This window comes from Pelecanus crispus, chromosome 1 (assembly GCF_030463565.1).
Source record: "Pelecanus crispus isolate bPelCri1 chromosome 1, bPelCri1.pri, whole genome shotgun sequence".
Lineage (NCBI taxonomy): Eukaryota > Metazoa > Chordata > Aves > Pelecaniformes > Pelecanidae > Pelecanus > Pelecanus crispus.
In genome coordinates, this window is record NC_134643.1 from 108137682 (window position 1) to 108159872 (window position 22191).

Here is a 22191-nt window from a genome sequence, read left to right on the forward strand (position 1 = left end):
GCTCGCACCGGCGATTGACCAGAGGAAGCTTGCGGCCACCGCCCCACCCCGAGACTGGAAGCAGAGGCACCCTAAATGTTACTGTGAAAGAGAAAAACCAGATAGGCACGCCTCAGCACCTCTGGGGAAACAGCTGGGGGCTATCCAGATCTTTTACTGCAATTCCGATTAAGAAATGATGCATCCAACAAAAGTTCATTTTCGTTTGTTTTATTCCAAAAGCACTTCATTTAAAAAAAAAAAAAAAAAATCGTTTAAAAATACTATACATAGCTGTTTCAGTTTCTCAGGGTGCTGCCTCTCCATTGACTAAAAATACAAAACCAGAAAACCCCTTCTACTTTTGCACAGTTCTTTTCCTCAGAAACCGGGCTATTTTAATACCCCGATTTGGTTCCTTTGCAGGCTGGGATAACCGGGGTGCCGCTCACGTAACCGGCGTGCTGCTCCAGCGACTGGCACGGGACAAATCGCTCTGGCAGTTCCGGCCCCGTAGCAGGGCTGGGCAGTGCTGCGAGGCCTCTGCGTGAGCGCATACGCGCGTAGGTGCACTTAGCGTTATCGTTCCTTGTAGTGTTTTCTTCTACTCTGCTCCAGACTGACTGCAGAGGAGACCGTGAGCTGTTGCTGTCATTCTCTTCCATTAAGGTGTTGCTTCCTAAACTAAGCCTTGAGGCCGCTTTAACACCAAGGGTGCTCCCCTGGGAGGCAGCGGCTCTCTTGGGATCCCGTGCCGCTGCCTAGGCTCTTCTGAGCACCTCTCTGGGTGCCAGAGAAGATGCTGCTTCCTCACAGGCCTCGCAACTCAGGGGCCACAGAGCGTTTCAGAAATTGCACTCCCTCTGAGCTGAGCAGCCTGTAGTGGGCATAAATACAGTGAGCACAAGCAGCCTGTGACTGAACTTGACAATGAGTAACGTGAGTAGCAGCTGCCACTGTGCGGCCAAAGACATTCCCTCAACCAGACTGAAGGAGATGGGAAAAGCAGTGTTACAGTTGTGGGAAAGAAAAGCGAATAGTGAAGTGAGCAGATGTGTTACCAACCTCAGGGAAAAAAAAAAAACCCAACAACCCAACAAAAAAACCCCCAAACCCTCAACCCTAGAAAGATTACATTAGGGGATCAGAGCAGAGAATCTGTGAACATCTGGGGAAAAGAAAAGCCGCCTCTACCTCTGCATATACTTTCTCTGGGTTCTTAAGGATGACTGGCCAGCCGACCGGGGAGAGCTTGTTAACAGGGGCTCAGTTCTGCATGGCTGTGCGGACACCCAGCTCATCTGTCGGAGGATGAGCCGTCCTTATTTCAGTTGCCAACTGCTCGACTATCTGCTACTCAGGCTGAGCGCAGTGGCAACATCATCACCACCGGCCGCTCCCCTATGAGGTAGGTAGTTCAACAGCGCAAGGATCATTTGTCCTTTCAATGGCACATCAAAGCCGTACCATCAACCTCTTTAAAAACACATCACAGTCATCAGAAAACTAAGCTCTAAGCTAGCTAAAAAGGTTACTCCAAATCCCAGTACCTGCTTCTGCCAGAGAGCACCTTGTATCCCGAGTGCTACCACACAGGTGAGAAAACCTTGACCACCTACAAAAAACAGGGCACGTATCTCCCAGCTGAGCGTAGCTGACATGTACCCTGCTCATGAGTACAGAGGACTTGGTACAAAGTCCAGTAAAATTAACAGAAAGGCTTCTCATTGACTGAATGGGATTTAGGATCATTCCAAGACAGGTAGTAACTAAGTCCCAAATGCTGACAACCCTCTTCCAGAGACAAGCGTAACCACCCCATTAAATAGCCATAAGCCAACATGCTACTTAATGTTCTCACGGCGACAGTATAACCGGGTCCCATTGTATGGGAGCAATTTCCAAGTTAGCCTATTGCTGTTCTCTGTAGTTCTAGTGTAAAGGATAAGAAGTCTGAGAGAACGAGAAAGAAGATACACCAGACTTCAGATTTCCCCAGAGATCAGTTTGAGGTGAAGAGAAAAACAGAGAAGTCTCTACAGTTCTGTTTTCAGCCATTCAGAAGTGATCTCGCTGTAGCTCTTCCTCCTTTTCACTTTGTAAGTCAAGGTTTGGGAATATTCAGACAGCAGATGCTCCCAGTAGCAAGAGACGTCCTCCATCTGCAAGTGCTCGGTGATGAATTGGCGTCCCCTAGAGACACACAAGGCACAGTCAGAACCAATTTCCAGTTCCTACAAGAGTCTTTGGTTTTGTTTTTTATGTGTATCAACTTTCACTCTTCTGTGTTTCAAATGAGAAACAACATGCGCTGCTCTGTACCGTCTATTTTAATTTCACACTTTCCATTCACGCTCGCAGCTCCGACAGTTGCAGTGCTTTTGTTATCCTCAAGATGGTATTTGTTATCTGAGATAATATATATCAGATTTCGTGTATCAGAGAGACAGCCTGAGCAGCACTGATGCATGCTGCTTCACAAGCCACTCACTGCCAGCCTGGATACATAATGCTTACAACGCAGACACAGTTCCCAGGGGTCAACTCACCTCATACTGAGAGGAAAGCTCCCAACTTCTGATAGCTTTCAGTGGGGTTCCTGACATGGGTCACATCTGAACCAAAGACCTAACCATATAATCTTGTTCTCCCATTCCCCCCCCTTGTTCTCCAACCCTCCTGCTGTTACTGCAGAATATCACTTATACTGCACCTATTAATACTAGGCTGTCTTTGATAGGTAACCCCTTCAAAACTGCATCAGAAAATGCTTTGGAAGAAGACTGCCCCACAGCCAGAAAGGACATACCACTTACCTCTCTGAAATTTCTTGTGCTATGGCATCATTTTCCTTTACAAATTGCAACAGCTCCCTAAAATGAAGACCAAAAAATGCTATGAAACAACTAGCTCAATGGAGAACGTCATCCCTTAGCTACTACTGCGGAGGATGAGATTAAGGATCTACAACTGAGTGAGGGACTGGTGCTCCTCATTTCAGAGCACAGAAGAAACCTGCTATTCTCAGGTGTTCTGTATCAGTTCTGGACGGCATGCTGGAATCTGGGAGCTAACACAGTTTTGGCCCAGCGATACGTTCCTCTTTCCCTTACCTGTGCTGCAGGGCCCACTTGCAAATTTTAGTGCCTGCTGATTGCAGTGAGGGTGACAGACCTCCATACCCCAGTGAAACTGTACTCTCTAGGTAATATGAGTAAAGGATTATCTGGGGTCAGTAATAAAGAGAAAAGAACATGACCTCCCAGTGCCTTTGTCTGATGCCCAAGAGTGGAGGCGCTTCTTAGTGTAATACAAACCAAACCGCCTTCCCAAACACAGCAGTGTTTTCCTGTGGTATGCAATGCTCCACTAAGCACACTTGGGGTCTCACACCTGACGTCAGAGAGGTCTGATTGGACTGGGATGTAGTGGACCCAAGGCTTCAGCTGGGGGTAGAAGAACTCCAACCACTCTTCTCCAACGTGAAAGACGAGTGAACCACACAAGAAAAGGTGTTTCAACCGGAAACTGGCAGCCACTCCCCGGAAATTAAACAGATACCTTTAAAAGAAGCAAAGAGAGGGACCTGATTACACCTGGCATTTTGTGAGGAAATGCACTAAGAAACTGGGCTCTGAGTAGCAGTCAGCCTTCCCTCACAGGTAGCAGCCGGGGGGGGGTCTCCCTCACACCGAGCCAAGCACCTGTGGCTGAAACAAAGGGAAGACATTTATTTGAAGCTCCTCACAGGAAAGGTGAGCTGAAGTGCTAGGTGAGTTTCTGCTGCCTATCAAAACTGAGGGAGAAAATCAAGGTGTGCTGCTTTACGTCCCATAAAGACACCTGCCTGCGACAAACCAACAGAAGCCTCACTGACAACCGCCAGCAGGGCATGGAAGGTCACAAGATGGATGCTGATCCTGTGACTCTACACTGCAGACACTCTGTTACCACGAGGAGCTTTTTCCCAACTCTCTGATGGTTTGCAGTGAGCTTTTCTATTCATTGTTCTGCTTTGCCACATCTATCTCAGTTGGGTTTTTGTTTTTCTTTTTTCCGCTGGGATCCTGCTTTAAACTGAATCTAATTGTTTCATATTAACTTGGGAATGCAACCCTAGGAGGTTAAACAGACTAGCACACAACAGATGGACTTTGCAGATAACAAAGAATCCACAATTTTGTTTTCAGTATTTTCTGCCAAGTTAGTAAAGTGGGCTTGACTGGGGGGGCATTTCTCTTAGCAAACTGTATCTCAGAGGGATGTTTGTTTGCTTACTTGCTTGTTTTTTTAAACCCACATTTCTCCAATTATATGGAAAGCTGTTTTTCCTGTGGGTAAAACCCCTCAGTACATATAACTAATCTTTGAAGTCAAACATTTTGGGCTGGGGGAAGGGAGTTCTTCCTTTAATTAAGGTATTTTGGGTCGAGATGGGGATTATATATTATATATACTTTGGGTGAGATGGGAATTACAGCTAAACTTAGTTCAGCACTAAGCGACAAGGAGTAAATCTGAAATTATTTTGCATTCTTTGTATTACCTAGGAGCTCAAGGCTCCTAGGGATGCGGAGCTTGTTGTATTAGGAACTCAACAGATACATGTAGAGATGTAACAAGAACAATGGTCTGGAAGCAAAGAAATGCCTCTGTCCAATTCCAGACACCATCCGTGACCTCAGCCAAGTCACTGCGGGCTGCTCTCAGACAGCCTGCTACAGCACCTACACTGAAGGAAGCAGCAAGAAGTTCATGTTGACCCTCCCAGACCCTGGGCTACGACAAAAGCGTGTGAGAATGTTTCAACCCATACTGCACCAGGGGCTTAGGAGGCATCAGGAGTTGGGAAGTCTATGTGCAACAGAAGGGAGAAATCTGGGCAACAGTCTAGGGAAACATAAAATGAGACAAGTCAATCACATCTGCACAAAAACACAGATCCAGCCAAATGACTGGAGTTCTTGTATCAGCAGATTCTAGCTGGTAGAATCCTAACTAGGTAATTTTAAAGCAAAAGCACAACATCAGACATACAAGTGCATACACACTGAGTTTATGTTATTTTACACAGAAATATATATCCAGTGACAACACTTGCCCCAGTATGCATATCAAGACATGATTCTTTAGTTCCTTATGTCTTTGAAGACAGTAATGCTATCACTGTAGCACTGAAAAAGTAATTTTGAACACACAGCTTGGTACAGGAATATAAAGAAAAATTGATAGAAAGCCTTTTTCATTAAAATAAAATAATTTTTTTTATTTATATGTTTATTAGTGATCTAAGACCTTTACTTTCCCCAAAGCACTTTATTTCTCCTGCCCTGACAGGGGAAAGCTGACACTGAAAGAGGCCATGCTAAGCTCCCAAATTTTCAACTGCCTTAAGTCTGTTCACAAGCTTTCTTGTCTGCATGCAGCTGAGTTGTTGGAATTACACCTTAAAATAAAATGAGACCTTACACCATGCAAGGAAAGAAATAACCCATAGAGCTTTACTAATCAAAACTCTTACTTGTATTTGCAGTGATCAACCAGTGGAATTTCCTTTGCAGGAGGTTTTCCTAAGGTGTCCTTAAAATAAAGAGAATTAAAAAAAAAAAAACCAAACAAAAAACCAGTTAGCTTTATATGGTGATTTCATATTTGTTTTCCTTCTCAGTTAGAAACAAAGCCCAAGTCTCAAAACCCTCCACTCCCACTTCTGAGAAAACCTTCTGTGGTGGGCTTTTGTAAGTATTATGAAGAATGCCCAACCCTTCAAACAAGAAAAAAAGTTCAGTGAATTACACACTGCCTGTAAGCAAATGCCAGCACAAACACATTAAATGATAATGTTTAGCTGGCAGCTACAAAATGGAAAACAGCTTGGGACAATGGACAACGTGAAGCCAAGTGCAAACAGATTAGCCAAGACTGTCTGGAGAGATCTGGACTGTAGACTAAGTATGCAACTAAAAAGTTATCAGCAAGTTATCAACAAGACCACCAAGAAATGGAGAGGACAGAAAAGGTTTAAAAAGACTGACACCACCACACAGGCAGCTTGGTGCTAGAAGGGGAAGAGTTGGCTAATTTTGTGGTAATGGAAGAGGATGGGATTGCCACAGGTTCATTTTGTTACGTGTGCTGGTTTCCTTGAACAGAAAGTGTAGATGGACGCAAAACGTTTGGCTGGCCAGGCTCTAGAGACTCCTTCCTTTCATCCATCAGAGAGATGCAGCCATCAAGGGAAAAACAAGTCTCCCCCACTCTAGAGGACCACCCACAACTCTCCAGCAACATGCATCTCAATCATCAAGGCCATCTTGCAATGCTACCCTTTCTGGCCGTCACACTCAGGAGATGGACAACACCCACACACCTTCTCAGATTTCCAAGCCTGGTTTTTAGTGTACTCAGCATCAACAAGTTCTGGGTTTTCTCGGGACAGCAGAATCAGGGGATCTCTCTCAGGGCTCGTTCTGCAAAAGAAATGCTATCAGTAAATGCCAATCCACATGACCCAACAGAGCTAACAAACTACAGGGCTCAAGATCCTGCCTCTTTATAAGGCTGGCCTCCTTATGTGCCCCCAAAACATTAAGTGCCTACCATACAGCGTATTTCTGTCCAAGGGTGTACTAGCAGAAGAGAATGAGTTATGTGAACCAAAATTATTTGAGGCCATGTTTCTTTATTTCACTTACTAAATACTTAACAGTATTATTTAAGCAATTCCCAGGACAAGTCAGCAGAGATGTTGTTTCCTTCAGGCATTATCCTGATGGGTGCCAGATACTTTAACTCCCTTCTAAGTCAGAGAGTGAGCTAAGAGATGCTAAGCATCTTCAACACTTGATCCCTCTGACGCTAATTTAAAACACTACTGACAAACAGGTTATGACGTTCCTGAGACCCACTCCTCATCATCTCCTGAGCCTACCTAGTAAGATACCAAATCCACCCCTATTGAGGATGGAGGAGGAGCAAAAAGGAGCAGAGGTTAACACTTTTTTCAAACTGTCACTGGAGAGAGGGCAAAAATAGTCTACTCTCTTATCCCCCACCACTCAGGTAATTTAATGCAAGAATATTATTTATGCAAATTTAATGCAAAAAAAATACAAGAATACTTGTTGATTCACTGTCAAGCACTTGCATAGCGAATAAAGTATTTGCACTTGCAAGAAGCATGCACATCAATATTAAATCTTTAAATTTGTATGATGCACCTGCAGTTCCCTTCACAGAACAAAACAAGCTGGTTCCTAGTGTGACAGTTTTACTCAAAGAAACATAGCAAATCCATCACAACTTCTGTTTCCAATATTAGACTTAGTATAATTAACTAGATGCAAATGACAATACTTATGGAGAGTCATGGTGAAGCGCTGCTGTACAAAATGCCTCACCTTCCTTACTTTTAAAAAATACATTTTGGGTTACATTTGTTTAGATCTTGGAGATACAGAAATTTCTGCATACAGACAGCTGTCATGGCCTGTTTTGGTAGAATCTCCTGCTATAGGAAAACATGCTCACCTGGATCCTCGGAAATATCCTTTAGAGATTTTTTTCATCCACGGCCATTTTTCTGCAGATCTGAAAATATTGTTTATACATGGCAATAAGTGATTTAATATAACCACGAAACAGCACTCTCATCAGTTTTCACAGCATGATCCCTTTTTATTATTCTTCATTTTTGACGGAAATCACTGTCTTCATTATAGGAGAAAAAACTCTCAGCCAGGTCCAATGAAACAGGTTTTCCTGTGAATATTGTGTTTAAGGTGACATGACATAGGCTACTTTCCAGAATACTTTTCAGTCAAAACAATGAATTACACACAACCCCCTCACCAAATCTTCAAGGGTATTAAAATTTACCTAAAATTTGAATCCACTTTTTGCACTGTTGCTTTATTTTTCTGTACTGCACTGAATATGGATAGTGCAAAACGACTAGTTTCTAACGACTGTCATTTCCCATTCAAAAAAACCCCAAACAACAAACAAAAAAAAACTGCCTAGTGTTTTGCATTTAAAACACAGGGGATCATTGTTTTCCCAAATAACTTTCATTTTAAATTTAAACGAGTCCTTCAAAATAGCTGTTCACATGTTTTATTTCTGTCAGTGCGGTCATCCGCCTTCCTCTGGGGAACTCTTTGTTGCACTTTTTTGTTTCGCCTGGCTTGGCATGTAGGTCCTGATCCCCAAACCGATCTGCGCAGGTCAAGCTCTGCATCTGCTTGTAACCCAGTGACACAAGTGGGGTTCAGAAAGGATAAGTAAATGCTTTGGACCTTCGTTATATTATATCATATCACATTAGGCTTCAGCTATGATTAGTCCCATAGATCCTCAGATTTTGAAGAGGGAAACATTTCGCTTTGCATTCTGATGCCAAGTGATTGACATCAAGGTAGCTTTTTTTTTTTCTTGTTATGTTTCTATGTTCACTCACTGTTGCATACTTTGTCACTCTCCATAGGAAACAGCCCCTTATTCTGCTAATAGTCAAAGATCCTGCCAAAAGAAAGACTCCCAGTCAGAAACGTCTTCTGTCTTACTCTCAAGCCCAGTAATAACTCTTGCTTCTTGGGAATGATTCCAGGTTTCTCTATTGCACAACAATACTCAAGTAAAAGCAGATCTAAAGGCGGCTTTCCTTTACCCTTCCAGAAGCTTACACAAACATTCTGGATCATCGCTGCAGTAAAGAAACCACAGCTCTTAGAGAAGTAGTTGAAAACAAAGGGAAATATTTCCATGTGTCAGGGGAGATTTCTGCAGGCAAAAGATAACTGCTGCTTTATTGACAAACCCTATCCCAGCAAAAATGATAGTAATCTGGCCCTGACAGGATGAAGAATGCTTATACTTTGTCCTCTGCACTCCTTACTAAAGTGTTGGAAACAGAGAAGCTAATTATAACTTCTAGTTACATCATCCAAGGTTTCCATGGAGAATTCTTATACAGCATTTACGCTGTACGTAGTTAATGAGAGGCAGTAGGATAGACCACAGGCCACCAGACCTATGGTCTTAGGCTTCAATGTTGCCCTAATGCTGCCCAGTGCTAGACGGCTTCTTCCATGAGTTTGTTTCCCACCAAACCTTCCCCCTCACCCCCTACATAACCATTTCCAAAACATACCTTCTGAGGTCCTCTCTCATGAGGTCCCAGCGCCCTAAACCTGTTGGGTAAATTGGCCAAACAGCTGGTCCTCCTTCCCAAAATGTCCAGGCAGGATACATGATATCACTGTATTCAGATGTCTTAAGAAAAAGGAGAGTAACGTAAGAATAAGAGTAATATCTACTTCAGTTTACTGACTGAGCCCACCAGCAATGAACATCCCTTCCAGGAGTTCAGCTGGCTTTCTTTGTTACTGTTCCATAAGCAGCCACGAGAGCTTTGAGGTCACCACGGTGCTGCCGGGGTGCATATGAAGACAACCCAACACTGAAATGTTTCAAATGCTTTAGAAAAAGGCTATGCCTTGCTGCATAACAACATGGGACTTTCCGTTAGAAAATAACAAAAGAGATCCATGATATAGCCGATTAGTAAATAGCGGAAGACCTGAGCTCCGCTCACCTTTCTAAAGACTTGTGCCTGCGTATAGCTACAAATGTCTTCCACTGATCGTAAGTTAAGAGGCATTATTATCTCCTGAGATATATGCATTTATAGACACTTTTCATTTAGGTTTCCAACACTTCAGTTCATTCCAGCCTTTCTAGAGATCACTTAACAATTCACTGTAACTAATATCCAGGTATGTAAGAATTTCAGTTCCTCACTCCTATTTGGATGCTTAAATTCCCATATAATCAGATGGAAGGCCAGCACTTAAGTAAGACTAAACCCTTTCATGAAACCAGACTATAGGCTACTTCCTTGTACTAGTAATGAACTTCCTATACAATTATCTATCTATCTGTCACCTGGAGATACTGGAGAGAGTCCAAGGCCACCAAGGTAGCTAGGAGCTTGGTCCACATGACATATAAACAGGGGCTGAGGAATGGGTTTGTTCATGCACAGGAAGAGGAGGCTTGGGGGAATCTAAATGTTGTCTCTTACTACCTAATGAGAGAGTTCAGAGAAGATGGAGGCAGACTCTTTTCAGAAGTGCAGAGAGAGAATTAGAGGCAACAGGCTTTGATTACAAGAAGGGAAATTCCAATTAGATATTTGGAAACATGTTTTCATTCTGAGGACATCAAACACAGGCTGTGGACACCCTGTCCTGGGGGATGCCCAGAACTGGGCAGGACACAGCCTGGAGCACCCTGGTCTAGTTGGTGCTGCTCTGAGCAAGGTGCTGGACTGTGTGACCTCCTGAGGTCCCTTCCAACTTAAATGAGCGTGTGCCTTCTATGATCTGCTCCTTCTCAGTCTTGCTATAAACAGGCATTGGTAACAAACCATCACAGCTCCACCACCACCCCAGGGTGGGCCTTCTGAGATGCAGAATAGGACGATCCTGCAATCCCTTATGCTTTCAGCCTTAGAATGCATCCTGGAGCCTTCCTCATTCCAGCAGTGACTAACACTGGCTGGTTAAATGTGAGCTGTACCTGGGTCACTGGGTTTCAGTTAAGGATAGGGCTGAGGTTACAGTTCAGATACTGGACAGTGGTGACCAGAGAACTCCTTTTCTTGCAGAGTCCTGCAAGGCATCCAGGGGCAGGATGATGAATACGGCTCCAAAGATTAAACACCTGCAACCTGCTCTGCATCAGTTTGGGTCCTGCTGGCTAGAGCTAAGGCTGTGCAACGGTCAAGGGGCAAGGCAGCTAGCTTTACTACCACATCTGGCAGCAAACACAGTTCTTGAATGACAGTGCTTGCACTGCTGTACGGAAATTCTAGAGACAGTTTTAGGATGGCTGGGGACTAGGCAGTAGTTATGGATCGTATTAGGGTTCAGGCTGCATGAGCTGAAGGTCTGGGTAAGATGCTACAAGTTAGCCAAAACAGAACAGGGCCTGAACTAGCAAGAGCAAATGGTTTATTGCTTCTTTTTTGCATCTTACTGTCTGCTGGCCTTCAGCCAAGGACAGGATCACAATCAGTGTTAGGTAGCGAGGGTACAGCATTTGGGCACGTTGGGCATACACTAAGGCAAAGCAAGATTAGCTGAAGCTTGAGGTGTAACGGTATTTTGCTGGAAAGGATGAGACACTGTGCTACAGTCAGGTTTAACAATGGGAGAGGCAGGAAAACATATGGGAGGGCTCTCCAGTCTGGGAACAGAGACGCAGAGAACAAATGTCTCTGTGTGTGCATCTCTGCATGCATGCGCATGTTTGGAGATGGAAAAGGGAATCCAGGGGAAAAGGGTTCACAGGAGACAGCAATATTACAGAAAAGAAGACAAGAAACAGCATCTGTGGTACCAAAAAAAGAGGACTAAAATATTCATATTAAATGAGATGAACTGTATGACAGCTGACCGATGATCAAAAATCCTTAACAATGCTGATAAACTACAGCTACAGTTTTAACAGAGGCATAGTAGCAAATGACAGCGATGCTGGCACATATGCCATCCAGCTGTGCATCATTCCACTGTGGCAGTGGTACATTTTTTGACCTGGAAAAGGAGCTAATGAGGGGAAAAACTGTTCTGTTGAATAGATCTGCAAGTCTGTCTGCCAGAAAACTGGAAGTGAAAGGAAACAAAGAGCAAAAAAGAGCAAGCAATTCTGACACACAGAAAATCTGTGGGGAACCATCGTCAAAAATATGTTCCCAAGAGAAAGGAGGACATGCATGCCTCAGAAATGCTCAGCTTTTAAAGGTGTGCGCACCTTACTGAAGGAGAAGACTGGGATAATGGGTTTCATCCACTTGGGGACCTGGGGGTAGTCTCGCACATTGATCACCATTTCCATGTCAGGAAGGCGGTTGATGATCCCCAGAAGGAAGTGCTCAACTCCACTGCATCTGTGGAGAAATTACATGTGGCAAAGAGCTATAAGGAGAAAGCACAATCCCACAGTCTCTTGCAGGCCTTTCTCTCTGTGCAGGAGCAGAAGAGGTGGTGAGCCTGAGCCATACCATGATGCAGGCTGGGAACTGCCTATAGCAGCATCTAAGCCCCAAGGCAGTACAGACACCAATGAAGCAACTCATCCTGTTAAATCTGGCCTGATCTGCAGCTTTCTCTGAGATCCCACAACCAACCAACCCTCTGTACACCGAAGTGCAACAATGACGCTTACCGCTTGCTACATTTAAGCATCATACATAATTTTCTAGGCTCCTGTTCTGATAAGGAATTCAGACTTCTGAAATATTATTGTGCTCAGTGACTTTCAAGTTGGCAGACTTGGAAGCACTCCCTGTGTCCCAGCTAAGGAGACAAGATCTTCTGCACAGCTCCTACCTTGCAGGGAACAAGCAGTCCTGCTCACGGTACAATTTGTTCTTAATGATTTGGTAGTGTGTCCCGACCTTCCGGCTCACCACATCTGATATCATCTCCTTGGAAATGCCACCTCGAAAAGGAGCCAGGTCCTGCTTCCAGACACTGAAACAAAACAATCAGCCATTATTATATACAATAGGGATGACACTGTCATTAAATTACTGCAGTGTACAGAACAGACTTCTAGCTAAAACAAGCTCCGCGTAGCTTCCAGGAGCTCTGCTACACGTGGCATAACAGAGAATTTAGTTTAAGTCACTTGGAAGAGCTGTTATGCAGAGACTCAAAGGTCCAAGCTTCACTCTTTGACTATCTACATGCTTTTTGCCCGAACAGAAAGCCCAGCACAGGACTCCGAGGCTAAATCAACACGGACAACTCTAGTTACTCTCCCAGAAAGGACCTTACATACCCTGGCAGGTTATGGGTAAAAGCCTTCAGCTCATTTAACCTTTGAGTTGCAAAGCTTGTGCTTTGGTCTTCCATGAATAATGGGCCACACCAAGACCAAACTCCCCACACAATGTCACGCTATTTAGACATAAAAAAGAAGGTAAGAGTCTAGTCATGAGGAGCAGCATCACCAAATAATGCTGTGTGCAGTGAAAGCCAGCCCAGGAGGAGAGGCCTATGTAGCATGTGTTCTGTGGCACCTGCACATCATCAGTGAGCTCCAGGAATGCAGTATGAAAACATAAACCTAACATATATAAGAAAATGGAGGAGGAGGATGTGGTTTATATAAATTTAGTCTAAAGGTCCTCAGATCTAACTGCTTGGGGCAGTTAATGAACACTGTTGGGCACCTGTGTTTCTCCATTTGGAATCCAAATCCTAAGGACAAAAGAACGTTTGGACTCTTCCCTGTATTCCCTCCTCCCCTTTAAATAAAAACACTGCTTAAAGATATCAGAAAAAACCCAGTCCTACAGTCCCTACCCACCTAACAGTGATGACCTACACACCTGTAATATTCTCCATGCTGAAGTCATGCTCCACCAATGGGAACAGAAGGGAAATTGGGTTTGGCTATGTCAACACTTGTACCGCCTACAGTGGTCTTGCATCCACATGTAAGTCTCTAGCTCTCTGTACTGTATCACTGTAGGAAGATTAGGCAGAGTGCTGGCATTTTGCATAATGCTCCATAGTTATAAAAAAATAAACAGGGTTTGTGTTTTCCTGAATGAGCTCCTCTTGGATCACACTTAGGTCATGTGAAAATCAGGTAGTTAAATATCCACTGCCACTCCATTCTCACAAGCAGTGAGCTAAACTCTCTAGAAAGAGCACTCCTCCAATTGTCTCCCCTCGTCTCTTCCACTGGAAGCCCTGTCCAAGCACAGGGAGTGAGCAAAGTACAACACACTATCACACCACATGAATCTGTGTTCTGTAACAATCTTTCTTGATCTAGCTATTTTAGAATATTTTGCACACACTTGATTTCTTCCGCTTCTAAAAGCCTGTGAGAAAGACTTGTTAGCAACATTGCACAGAGAGAGAAGGCAGAAGTGGGTTGTTAACACAGAAATATCACCGACTGTGTATGGGTTTATTGTGTGATCATATGAGATGCTGACATAGCATTTGTTGTTCAGTCACAGAGGACAACAAGGAGAATGATCGGCCTGCAGGTGAACACACCTTCTATTGGAACTACGGAGGCCAACCTGTTTCGCACAGCACAAGCTCTTGCAAGCACCATAACCTATGATGGCTGCAGATGTGACACTTTAGAGCCCAGATATTCCCTAACTAATTCCCATCCATCAGTGCTAGCAAAAGTATTCCCTCTCATGGCCAGAGGCCTGTGCAATCAAAAGGAAACCAGTCTCTCACCTTTGGTGGCAGCTGCAATTCTCCTTTACACATGGCTGATAGACTTCCACAGCTTTCTTAATTTGGTCAGTTATTGCTTTCCATTTGGCATCTAAAAACACACAGGAAAGAGAAGTTAAAGGAATTAATCCACTACACTACCAGAGCAACTAGCGAGAGCTGAAGAAGATTTCTGGTCCGGCTGGGAACAGGCAATACACGAGGATCTCACAACACGCAACACACTCCAGTACGGCTCCGGTCCATGCAGCTCAACTAAAGCAAGCAGGGAAAAGAGGAGCCGTCACGGGCAAGGAGAGGGGGGGCCGCGGAAGGGGCAATGGCTCGGGCACCCCGCCACGGACCCCGGGGCTGAAAGGGAAGCCTGGCTTCCCTTTCAGCCCCGGGGTCCGTGGCGGGGTGCCGGGGGAGCTGCCCGACCGGGCGGAGGAGAAGGCAACGAGACCCCCTCGGCCGCCCTCACAGGATGCGCGGGCTCCCGCCCGGGCCACCGACCCTCCCCGCCGGCCGCGAAGCCGCGTCCCGTTCCCGCCCCCCCCAGCAACACCCTCACGCCCAGGCGGCCCGAGGGGCCCCGGGGCGACGCTCACCTGCCTGGTCGCCCGCCACGGCGAGCTCCAGCCGCCACACGGCAGCCACCGCCAGAGCCCAGAGGGCCCAGGCCGCCCGCCCCATGCCGCCGCCGCCGCCGCCAGCCCGGCCCTGCGCATGCGCGACCCGCCGCCGGCGAGCGCCGGTAAAGGGTGCTGCCCCAACCAAAGATGGCGGCCGCAGCCGCCAGCCCCGCTCAAAGATGGCGGCGCTAGGAGCGGGCGTTGTGCCGCGGTGCTTGATGGGAGCTGTAGTTCCCGCGGCGGCGCAGCGGCGGCGCTGTCCCTCCCCACCCGAGGGCTGCGTGTGAGGGGAGCCCCACGTCGTGACCGCAGACGGCTTTTGTAGCTTACGGAAATAAAGGCACTGGCGTGGGGAGGGCCCCGTAGTGGATGAGGACTGTGCTGCAAAAATCCCCACTGCCCAGAGCAGATCTGAGTCTGCATCCCTGATAGTCCCTCCAAATAATCTCCTAGCTCCCGCCGTGTGCGGCTCAGGAGCCCCGCGAGCCTTATGCAGGTCTTGCGTATCTGGTGACCCCTGCTCCCCTTGGGGTTTTTGTGGGGGAAGCTTCCCTGGACACCCGAATTCATCAAGCAGTTTGTCCAACCTGTGAGAGGCTCCTTCTCCTGGCCCGACCTCTTCCTGTTGCCAAGGCCTGATTCAATTTGATCATTTAGGATTAAGTGATGAATGTCATCATTACAGTATAAAGGCTTAGACTGATTTGTATAAAATCCTCTGCAGCTGCAGGGATGTGGACTGCAAGAAAGAAGAGAAACAGCAGGACTGAAAGTTGGTGGTTGAGTGCCATTAGTGTAACGGGTAGGACCTTCTCTTTGCAAAACCATTTCTAAGACTACAGTCTTCAAAACTACCCTCCACTTAGTGTTTGAGTCAGCCTTCAGGAGACAGGTTCGTTAACCCCGCGCTGGATGTAATAAACATGCTGATAAGCAGCCAAATTAACGTAGGTAAGAAAGGAAGGGGCTAAGCAGACATTGTCCTAACATGAATCCAGACCAGTTGATCGCTGTTTCTTCCCTAGGTTGAGTGTGGGAAGGCCTGTCCCCTCTTTGTGGGGTCTATGTATTCAAACATGAACACTAAACCTTCATCTTTCCTAGCCCAGATCCAGCTTGATGGTTTTGGATTCCAGGAGGAGGCGCTGTGGCTGCTCATTAATAAGAAGGAGCCACATTTACGTTAAATTTGTACCTACAATGTAGGTACAAAGTGATTAGCCCCAAAAGCCACCAACTCAACTTGTCATAAAGGCCTCTTTTGTGTGAAACTGAATTGATCCTGTAGGTATCAGGAGGTGATGGAAAGAGTGGTCAAGCATTGGAACAGGCTGCCCAGAGAGGTGGTGGAGTCACCATCCCTGGAATTGTTCAAAAAACGGGTAGATGTGGCACTTGGGCACATGGTCTAGTGGGCATGGTGGTGTTGGGATCATGGTTGGACTGATGATCTTAGAGATCCTTTCCAGCCTTAACGATTCCTAGTTTTTACTTTCATTAAAAAATAATCTAGACACCAAGCCATGAAACATGAAATTGCTACTCTACCGTTAATTGGTTTAGTGGTGAACTTGGTCGTGTTAGGTTAATAGTTGGACTGGTTGATCTTAAAGGTCTTTTCCAACCTAAACAATTCTATGATTCTATAAATAGTTACCAGAAAACAGACCAAAGAGGAAAAGCTTGTGCTGAGAAGGAACATGAAGGTTTCCTGAGGACTAATAAATTCTAGAGACTGGTAGTCCTGCTGAATCTGCAAGAACTGATAAACTCCAGGCACCAAGTGTCTGCTCGATCTGTGCAAGGCCACAAGTGAACGCTGGTATCAGCTGTGGGTTGTGTGACTGTAGGGCAGGGGCTGTTACATAAAGACAAAGATGGCAGGATTATGTGTACACCCGCTGAAATAAATGACTTTCTGAACACCTACTTGGAAGCTGCTAGTGTGCCAGCACAACCCTCTACTGAGTACACAGTTGGGGTTGTCCTCCAGCTGGGTAACTGGGTGATTGTATGAATGAACTATGAGGGAATAAGTGAATGCTGAGTGTATTATCTGCTATTAGTAGTAACAGCTTCCTAGAGTGAAAACCTTGCATACTTCTGGCTGTCTCATCCTAAACTCCTGTTGCACAGCCAAAGAATTTTTAAGCAAATCAGGGGAATTAATCCCCTCTTTCCATCCTCTAGAGTCCCTTTGTCTTCTTTTTGATTTCTGCATAGGGTCTGCTTTCTTCCTTTTCCTCTAAAGTCTCTCTCACAGCTGCAGTAGTCATAGATCCAAAACTGGAGGCTGGTCTGATGACTCCCCCAAAAGTGTGAACCTTAAGTAAGGTAGAAGCAAAAATTGCTGATACTCTTATATATCTGTATTTGCCTCACGCAGTCTTAGCCATCTCTACATGGCTAATCTACCCATTATTTCTAGCACAGTTTTCTGTCTTCCCTTTCAGGTTCCAGACCAGATTTTCCTGCTTCTCTCCTGGCTGACTGAATAGAGACATCAGTGCGCTGTTCCAACACTGTTTCTGGTTGTTTCTCACAGCTCCCCGCTAGTCTCCTACACAGCCGGTTGAGCTGTAGTAGTTCACTCTGTAGCAAAGGTTATTTCGGGTGCTTTCTCTGAGGCAAAGAGTAGGAGTGGTAGTCAGCAAAAATGCTTAATAGGCCCTGAGAGCTAAGACTTTAAGATGAAGCTCCTTTTGAAGCTACATTTGCAGCCTCTGCTCTCCCAGGCTTTGTATAATGAAAGCACCCCGGGCCATTGTGGTGTGGTTTTGGCATACGCTGTAGTTCCCCCTGAGCACTTTGGATGGTTGTAAGCTTCAGAACCTCACTTCAAACACAGCCTTTGTCTCACCTTCTCTACCTTCTTAATTTCCTGCAAATCCAGAGCTCTGTGCAGGAGCATCTGGCTCTGATCTTTGATACCCTCCCTCAAACACAATCCCTCCCTCATTTTTTTTTTCTCTACCAAATCAAGCACAAACACCCACAAATTTACTTTCATCATGTTCCATGTGCCTGGAGTGGAAAATCACTTGGCTGTAAGTTTGGTGTCCTTGCTTTACATATTCAACATAGGTTAGAAGAAGGGTGCTTGGGAAAGAGTTTGGTTCTCCAAGCTGGTTACAAGACTGGGCTAAAGGAAATGTGCTTTCTAGATCTTGTGTTTCTCTCAGAGCTGTGGTCTACCTTCTCTGATTGCTACTGTCTGCTTGTGCAGGGGTGCTTGTGGGGGCCTTTCTCCCTTAATTCATCCTTTTGTGCTAAATGGAAGTCCTAGGTTTTCTGAACTCCTCAAAGAATGGTAATGTTTTTGTATGAAGAATGGCCATCCTACCTGCACTGAAGTTCTCCAGAAGTATGGACAACTAGAGAAGGTGTATTTGCAGATAGAAAAGGTGGTGCTAGTAAAAGGGGAAATATCCAGACATTATAAATGAAGCTTCCAATCATTGTGAGGTAGCTGATACGTGGCTCATAGCTTTCACGCTTGATCATCAGTGGGACTAGGCTGCTGCACAAGGCTTAGATAGTCTCAAAGCTCAGTGGAGGGAGGAAGGAAGCTACATAGGCTGCTGAAGTTCAAAACCTGTGACTGACGTTACCAGGGCTTCTGGGGCTGAGCCCAGTCTTTCCCATAAGAAGCCACACGGCTTCTAGAGAGTCAAGATTATTTCCTGTTGGTGAGCTCCTTGTGGAGCTTCTTTTCCCTTTGGCTCTGCGCTGTGTCCTGTAACACTCAGCCCTGTGGAGGTGTTGGACCGTGGCTGGCAGGATTCAGGAAAGTCGGCTACATCTTCAGTACCTGGCTTGGGGTTGTTTGGTATTGAATATTCAATTATTTTATGCAAAGGAGGCTAATTATGAAACCGTTACAGCAACTGGAGCACTGCATGAGAAGTGCAGTACCAGAATATGACACCCAGTAAGGGCTGGGGTCATGAACTAAGGCTCGGGCTAAGACTCTGCCGGGCCTGCAGAACAGCTGAGTTGGACTGGGCAAAACACATGTAGGAGATCCCAGAGGTCGGTCTTGATGAAACCCCATCCAAGTCTGCCAGTGAAGGAAGCCAGTAAGGCAGCCCTCAGCCCAGCCTGAGGGTTTGTGAAGGCAATGGAAACAATGGAGGATCCAAGGAAAAGTGGGCAAGGCATCTGTAGCTCAAGCCTGAGGTCAAAGTTTAAGTACTTGTGCATGCTGTGGGAACAACACAAAGCAACTGCAACTGGTGCCTGAGAGAAGATGCAAGAACTGCAATGGTTTCATAGCTTGAGGAATTTGTATGTGCCGGGGGATGCCTGTGCTCATGGCAGTGATGACAGTATTATAAAGAATTTTTCATAATGGCAACAGAGTGTAGCAGCCCCCAAAGGAAAGAACTTTAGTGTTTAGTGTGAACTTTATGTGCAAGTGTACATATAAACGTAGGGCCAGGACTATATTTAAGTCTTTTTATTTGTACCCCTACAAAAAGGAACAGGTGAATCCACCTTTCTTGGGGGAGTTCAGAAAATGTAGGATTCTTGTTTTGTACAGAAGAATGAACTGAGGGATGAAAAATCATCAACACCCCTGCACAAATAACAAACTGGAAAAGGCACAGATTTGTAATGGTGGAGCATGGGGGATCTGGTAGATTCAGAAGGTATCAGGCCCTTTGCCTCATCAAGAGGATGTATTTAATATTTGTACCCATTTGCCTTTGCAGTTGCGTCACAAGGCATCAACACAAGCTAAAATTGAATATATTCCTATAGAAAAGGCTTTGGCATTAGGCCACGGCTGAAAAGACTTTTTAAAATCTGTTTGAGAGGCCATGTTAGCTAAAACTGATCATAAATCACTTTTTGCCATTGCCAGTGGGGATCTGGCAAACACCTTCCTGCAAACATAACGTCTCTCTCTTTAGCTACAGTTGTATAGCTTGCAAATTGAATGCGAACCTGAGAAAGATTTAGTAGTTGCAGGCATGCTCTCTAGTGCCTTTGACAAAAATGCTGTGGAACAAAGTCCCAGGCTAGATTATGTATATGTCAATTGGGGAAAACAAAACAGAAAAACCCAGCCCTGTCGGTTCTCAAATGAAATGCAGACTTTTATTGCTAGTGGTTTGCTGAGGACGAGACACTGCAGGATGTAATTAAGGTTCTACTAGAAAATGATTTGCACAGCTTATTCTGTCCCTGTTTCAGTTTAAAACGATTTAGATACCACTTCTCTGAGGCATGAAGAAAACTGATCCTTGAAGTGTTGCAGGAAAATAAAGATGCAGAAAGCCATTTAGAGCCTGAAGGCAGCGCAAGACATCTCTGCCTCCCTCAATAGTCAGAAATACAAGTGATGTTAAATGGAGGAGCGGGTGCTGGTGGAAAACACTCACCCTCTAGAAGGAAGTTAACGAAGTAGGCTTGCATCAGCTTGATGTGGGAGTCCTGAGCAGCCATTTTCATATCGCCGGGTAGTCTTTACTGGAATGCACTACAGCATTATACAGGAGCAGGTCGCTTGTATCTGCCAACAGTGGATTTCATATACATAACAATAACGTCTGTCAATGGACTACAGTTCAGTACAAGCTTATGTGTATCACAGCTAATCCCCAGTGCCTAAACCTACCATGCCGGTGGAAAGCGATGTCGAAATACTGCCTGAAAGGGGGCAGTGTCAATCTGTTGCACTTCTGGCACTACTCACTTGCAGTGGATTGTCACATCTGTGCTAGCAGGAACTGATATCATGGTACAGGTGGGTTGGTTGAGATAAGTAAACAGAAAGAGTGAAACAAAAACGTGGTATGATTTTGTAGTCTGGGATTGGCAGTGTTTCACAAGTGATATAGATGCATAGTAACAGCAAGAAACAACAATTACAGATGGGGCGCGCTCTGTGGAGACTTCGTGATCATATGAAGTGGTTGTTGTAGGCAGTGTGTACTGTGCAGAAGTAGACTGACGATTCCCAAATTCCAGCGGGCAGTAAGAGAGTGTAAATTGCTGCATTTCACGGTGGTTGTGTCAGTTTAGAGTGGCTGTAGTTCAGAAAGGCAAGCAGCTGGAAGTGGTGGGCTTTTTGCTAACTGACCACGGTATGAGTTTTCCAGAGGACACAGGTGACAACACAGGACATCTGGGACAACAGGACATTTATTAGGGGGAGCAGACAGCTTGTATGTACTTGCCATTGTCCACTAGTTGGGTGTAGTTGAACTTGGCTCCCCAGGGAAGCTTTGGGGACCTGTACTTTTCAGAAGTTCTCAGAGGAGGTGCCATTGTGCAGAGGCTCACGCTGAACAGCACCGATCAGCTAGAGCTCAGACAGCAATTAATGCAGAGCTCTCTGGGGTTCCTCGATAGGAGTAATTCCTGAACAACGCGGAATATGGGAGCTCTTATGCGCCAATTCAACTGGCAACAAATGGCGTGTTCATGTACAAAGTGCTGAGTGTTGGGAGGGCTCTAGTTCCTCCTAAAGCCCCCGCACTTGTCACTACCAGTGTCATTGCTTCAGCTACTTTGTTTCCTGAAGCCCATCATTGCTGGAGAATTCCTAGATATTTGTGACTCCATAGATGTTAATTCATTCAAGTTGTTAAATCATTGAAGCATTGAACTGTAATTGTGAGCAGCTTTGTTCCAACTACTTTTTTTGCAGAGCTGCACAAAAATTGTGCTTTTCTGTATCTTAACATTGCTTGAATGTAATAGAATTTCCTTCTGCTAATAAACTGAGGCATTAAGTTTCTAATTTAGGGATGGGATAAAATGAGTTGTGCTGTTATTTCTAATCATGGGAGAACTCTTCTAATGTGCACACATTCGGTGTTTGTCTTATAAAAATGGTTTCTTAACAATGCCCATTGCAGCTAATTTGTAACTACATAGTGTAAACACTGATTTCTGAAGTTTTTTTAATAGATCCCCAAGCTACTTAATTATCACTTACTGACCCTTGTTTTCTAATGGTGATTAGTTTAGTTTCCTCAAACTTTGTAAGAGCTGTGTCTCAAGTGGCAGTAAGATGGACAACTTCTTATTCCATATCTAATAGGATAGGAAGGTCTCCAAAGATGTACTAGTTCATGTCTTCTCAGGAGTAGGATCTTCCCTTCACAGTGATACTTCTCTTAGCTGGACATCTAGAATGTTCTTTCTGATTCAGCTAAAGCTTGTATTAGAATCAGTGAGAAGCAAATTCAAATAAGAACCTCTCCGGGGTTTAAAAAATCCTTCCTCTCACTAAGCCTCTTGCTTGTGGTAGGCTTCTTTCAGGCCTGGCACACCTTTCGGTCTATGAACCAACTGGATTCTTCAGT

At 45.1% G+C, this 22191-nt stretch overlaps 1 protein-coding gene across 2 annotated transcripts; it reads right to left on the reverse strand.

Moving 5' to 3' along the window:
* Positions 1–241: 241 nt before the first annotated feature.
* Positions 242–14933, reverse strand: POGLUT1 (protein O-glucosyltransferase 1). 2 transcript variants are annotated; one of them, XM_075709218.1, is made up of 11 exons: positions 14861–14933; positions 14259–14349; positions 12375–12518; positions 11797–11932; positions 9131–9252; positions 7510–7569; positions 6350–6449; positions 5501–5559; positions 3373–3540; positions 2796–2852; positions 242–2172 (listed from the first exon to the last, which is right to left on the reverse strand). In XM_075709218.1, exons 1-11 carry the CDS (start codon positions 14931–14933, stop codon positions 2016–2018), a joined length of 1167 nt encoding a protein of 388 aa, XP_075565333.1. In that variant the 3' UTR covers positions 242–2015. The 2 variants fall into 2 exon arrangements, with proteins under 2 accessions (XP_075565333.1, XP_075565324.1); XM_075709209.1 differs by having other exon boundaries at positions 14849–14933.
* Positions 14934–22191: the final 7258 nt, after the last annotated feature.

Coding starts and splice junctions, on each gene's coding strand:
- POGLUT1 (XM_075709209.1), bottom strand. CDS start 14,933: ATGGGGCGGGCGGCCTGGGCCCTCTGGGCTCTGGCGGTGGCTGCCGTG. Junction 12,519..14,258: donor AATTGCAGCTGCCACCAAAG/GTGAGAGACTGG, acceptor GTTTTGTTTCAG/TGTCTGGAAGCAGGACCTGG. Junction 9,253..11,796: donor CAGTCTTCTCCTTCAGTAAG/GTGCGCACACCT, acceptor CTTTTTCTTAAG/ACATCTGAATACAGTGATAT.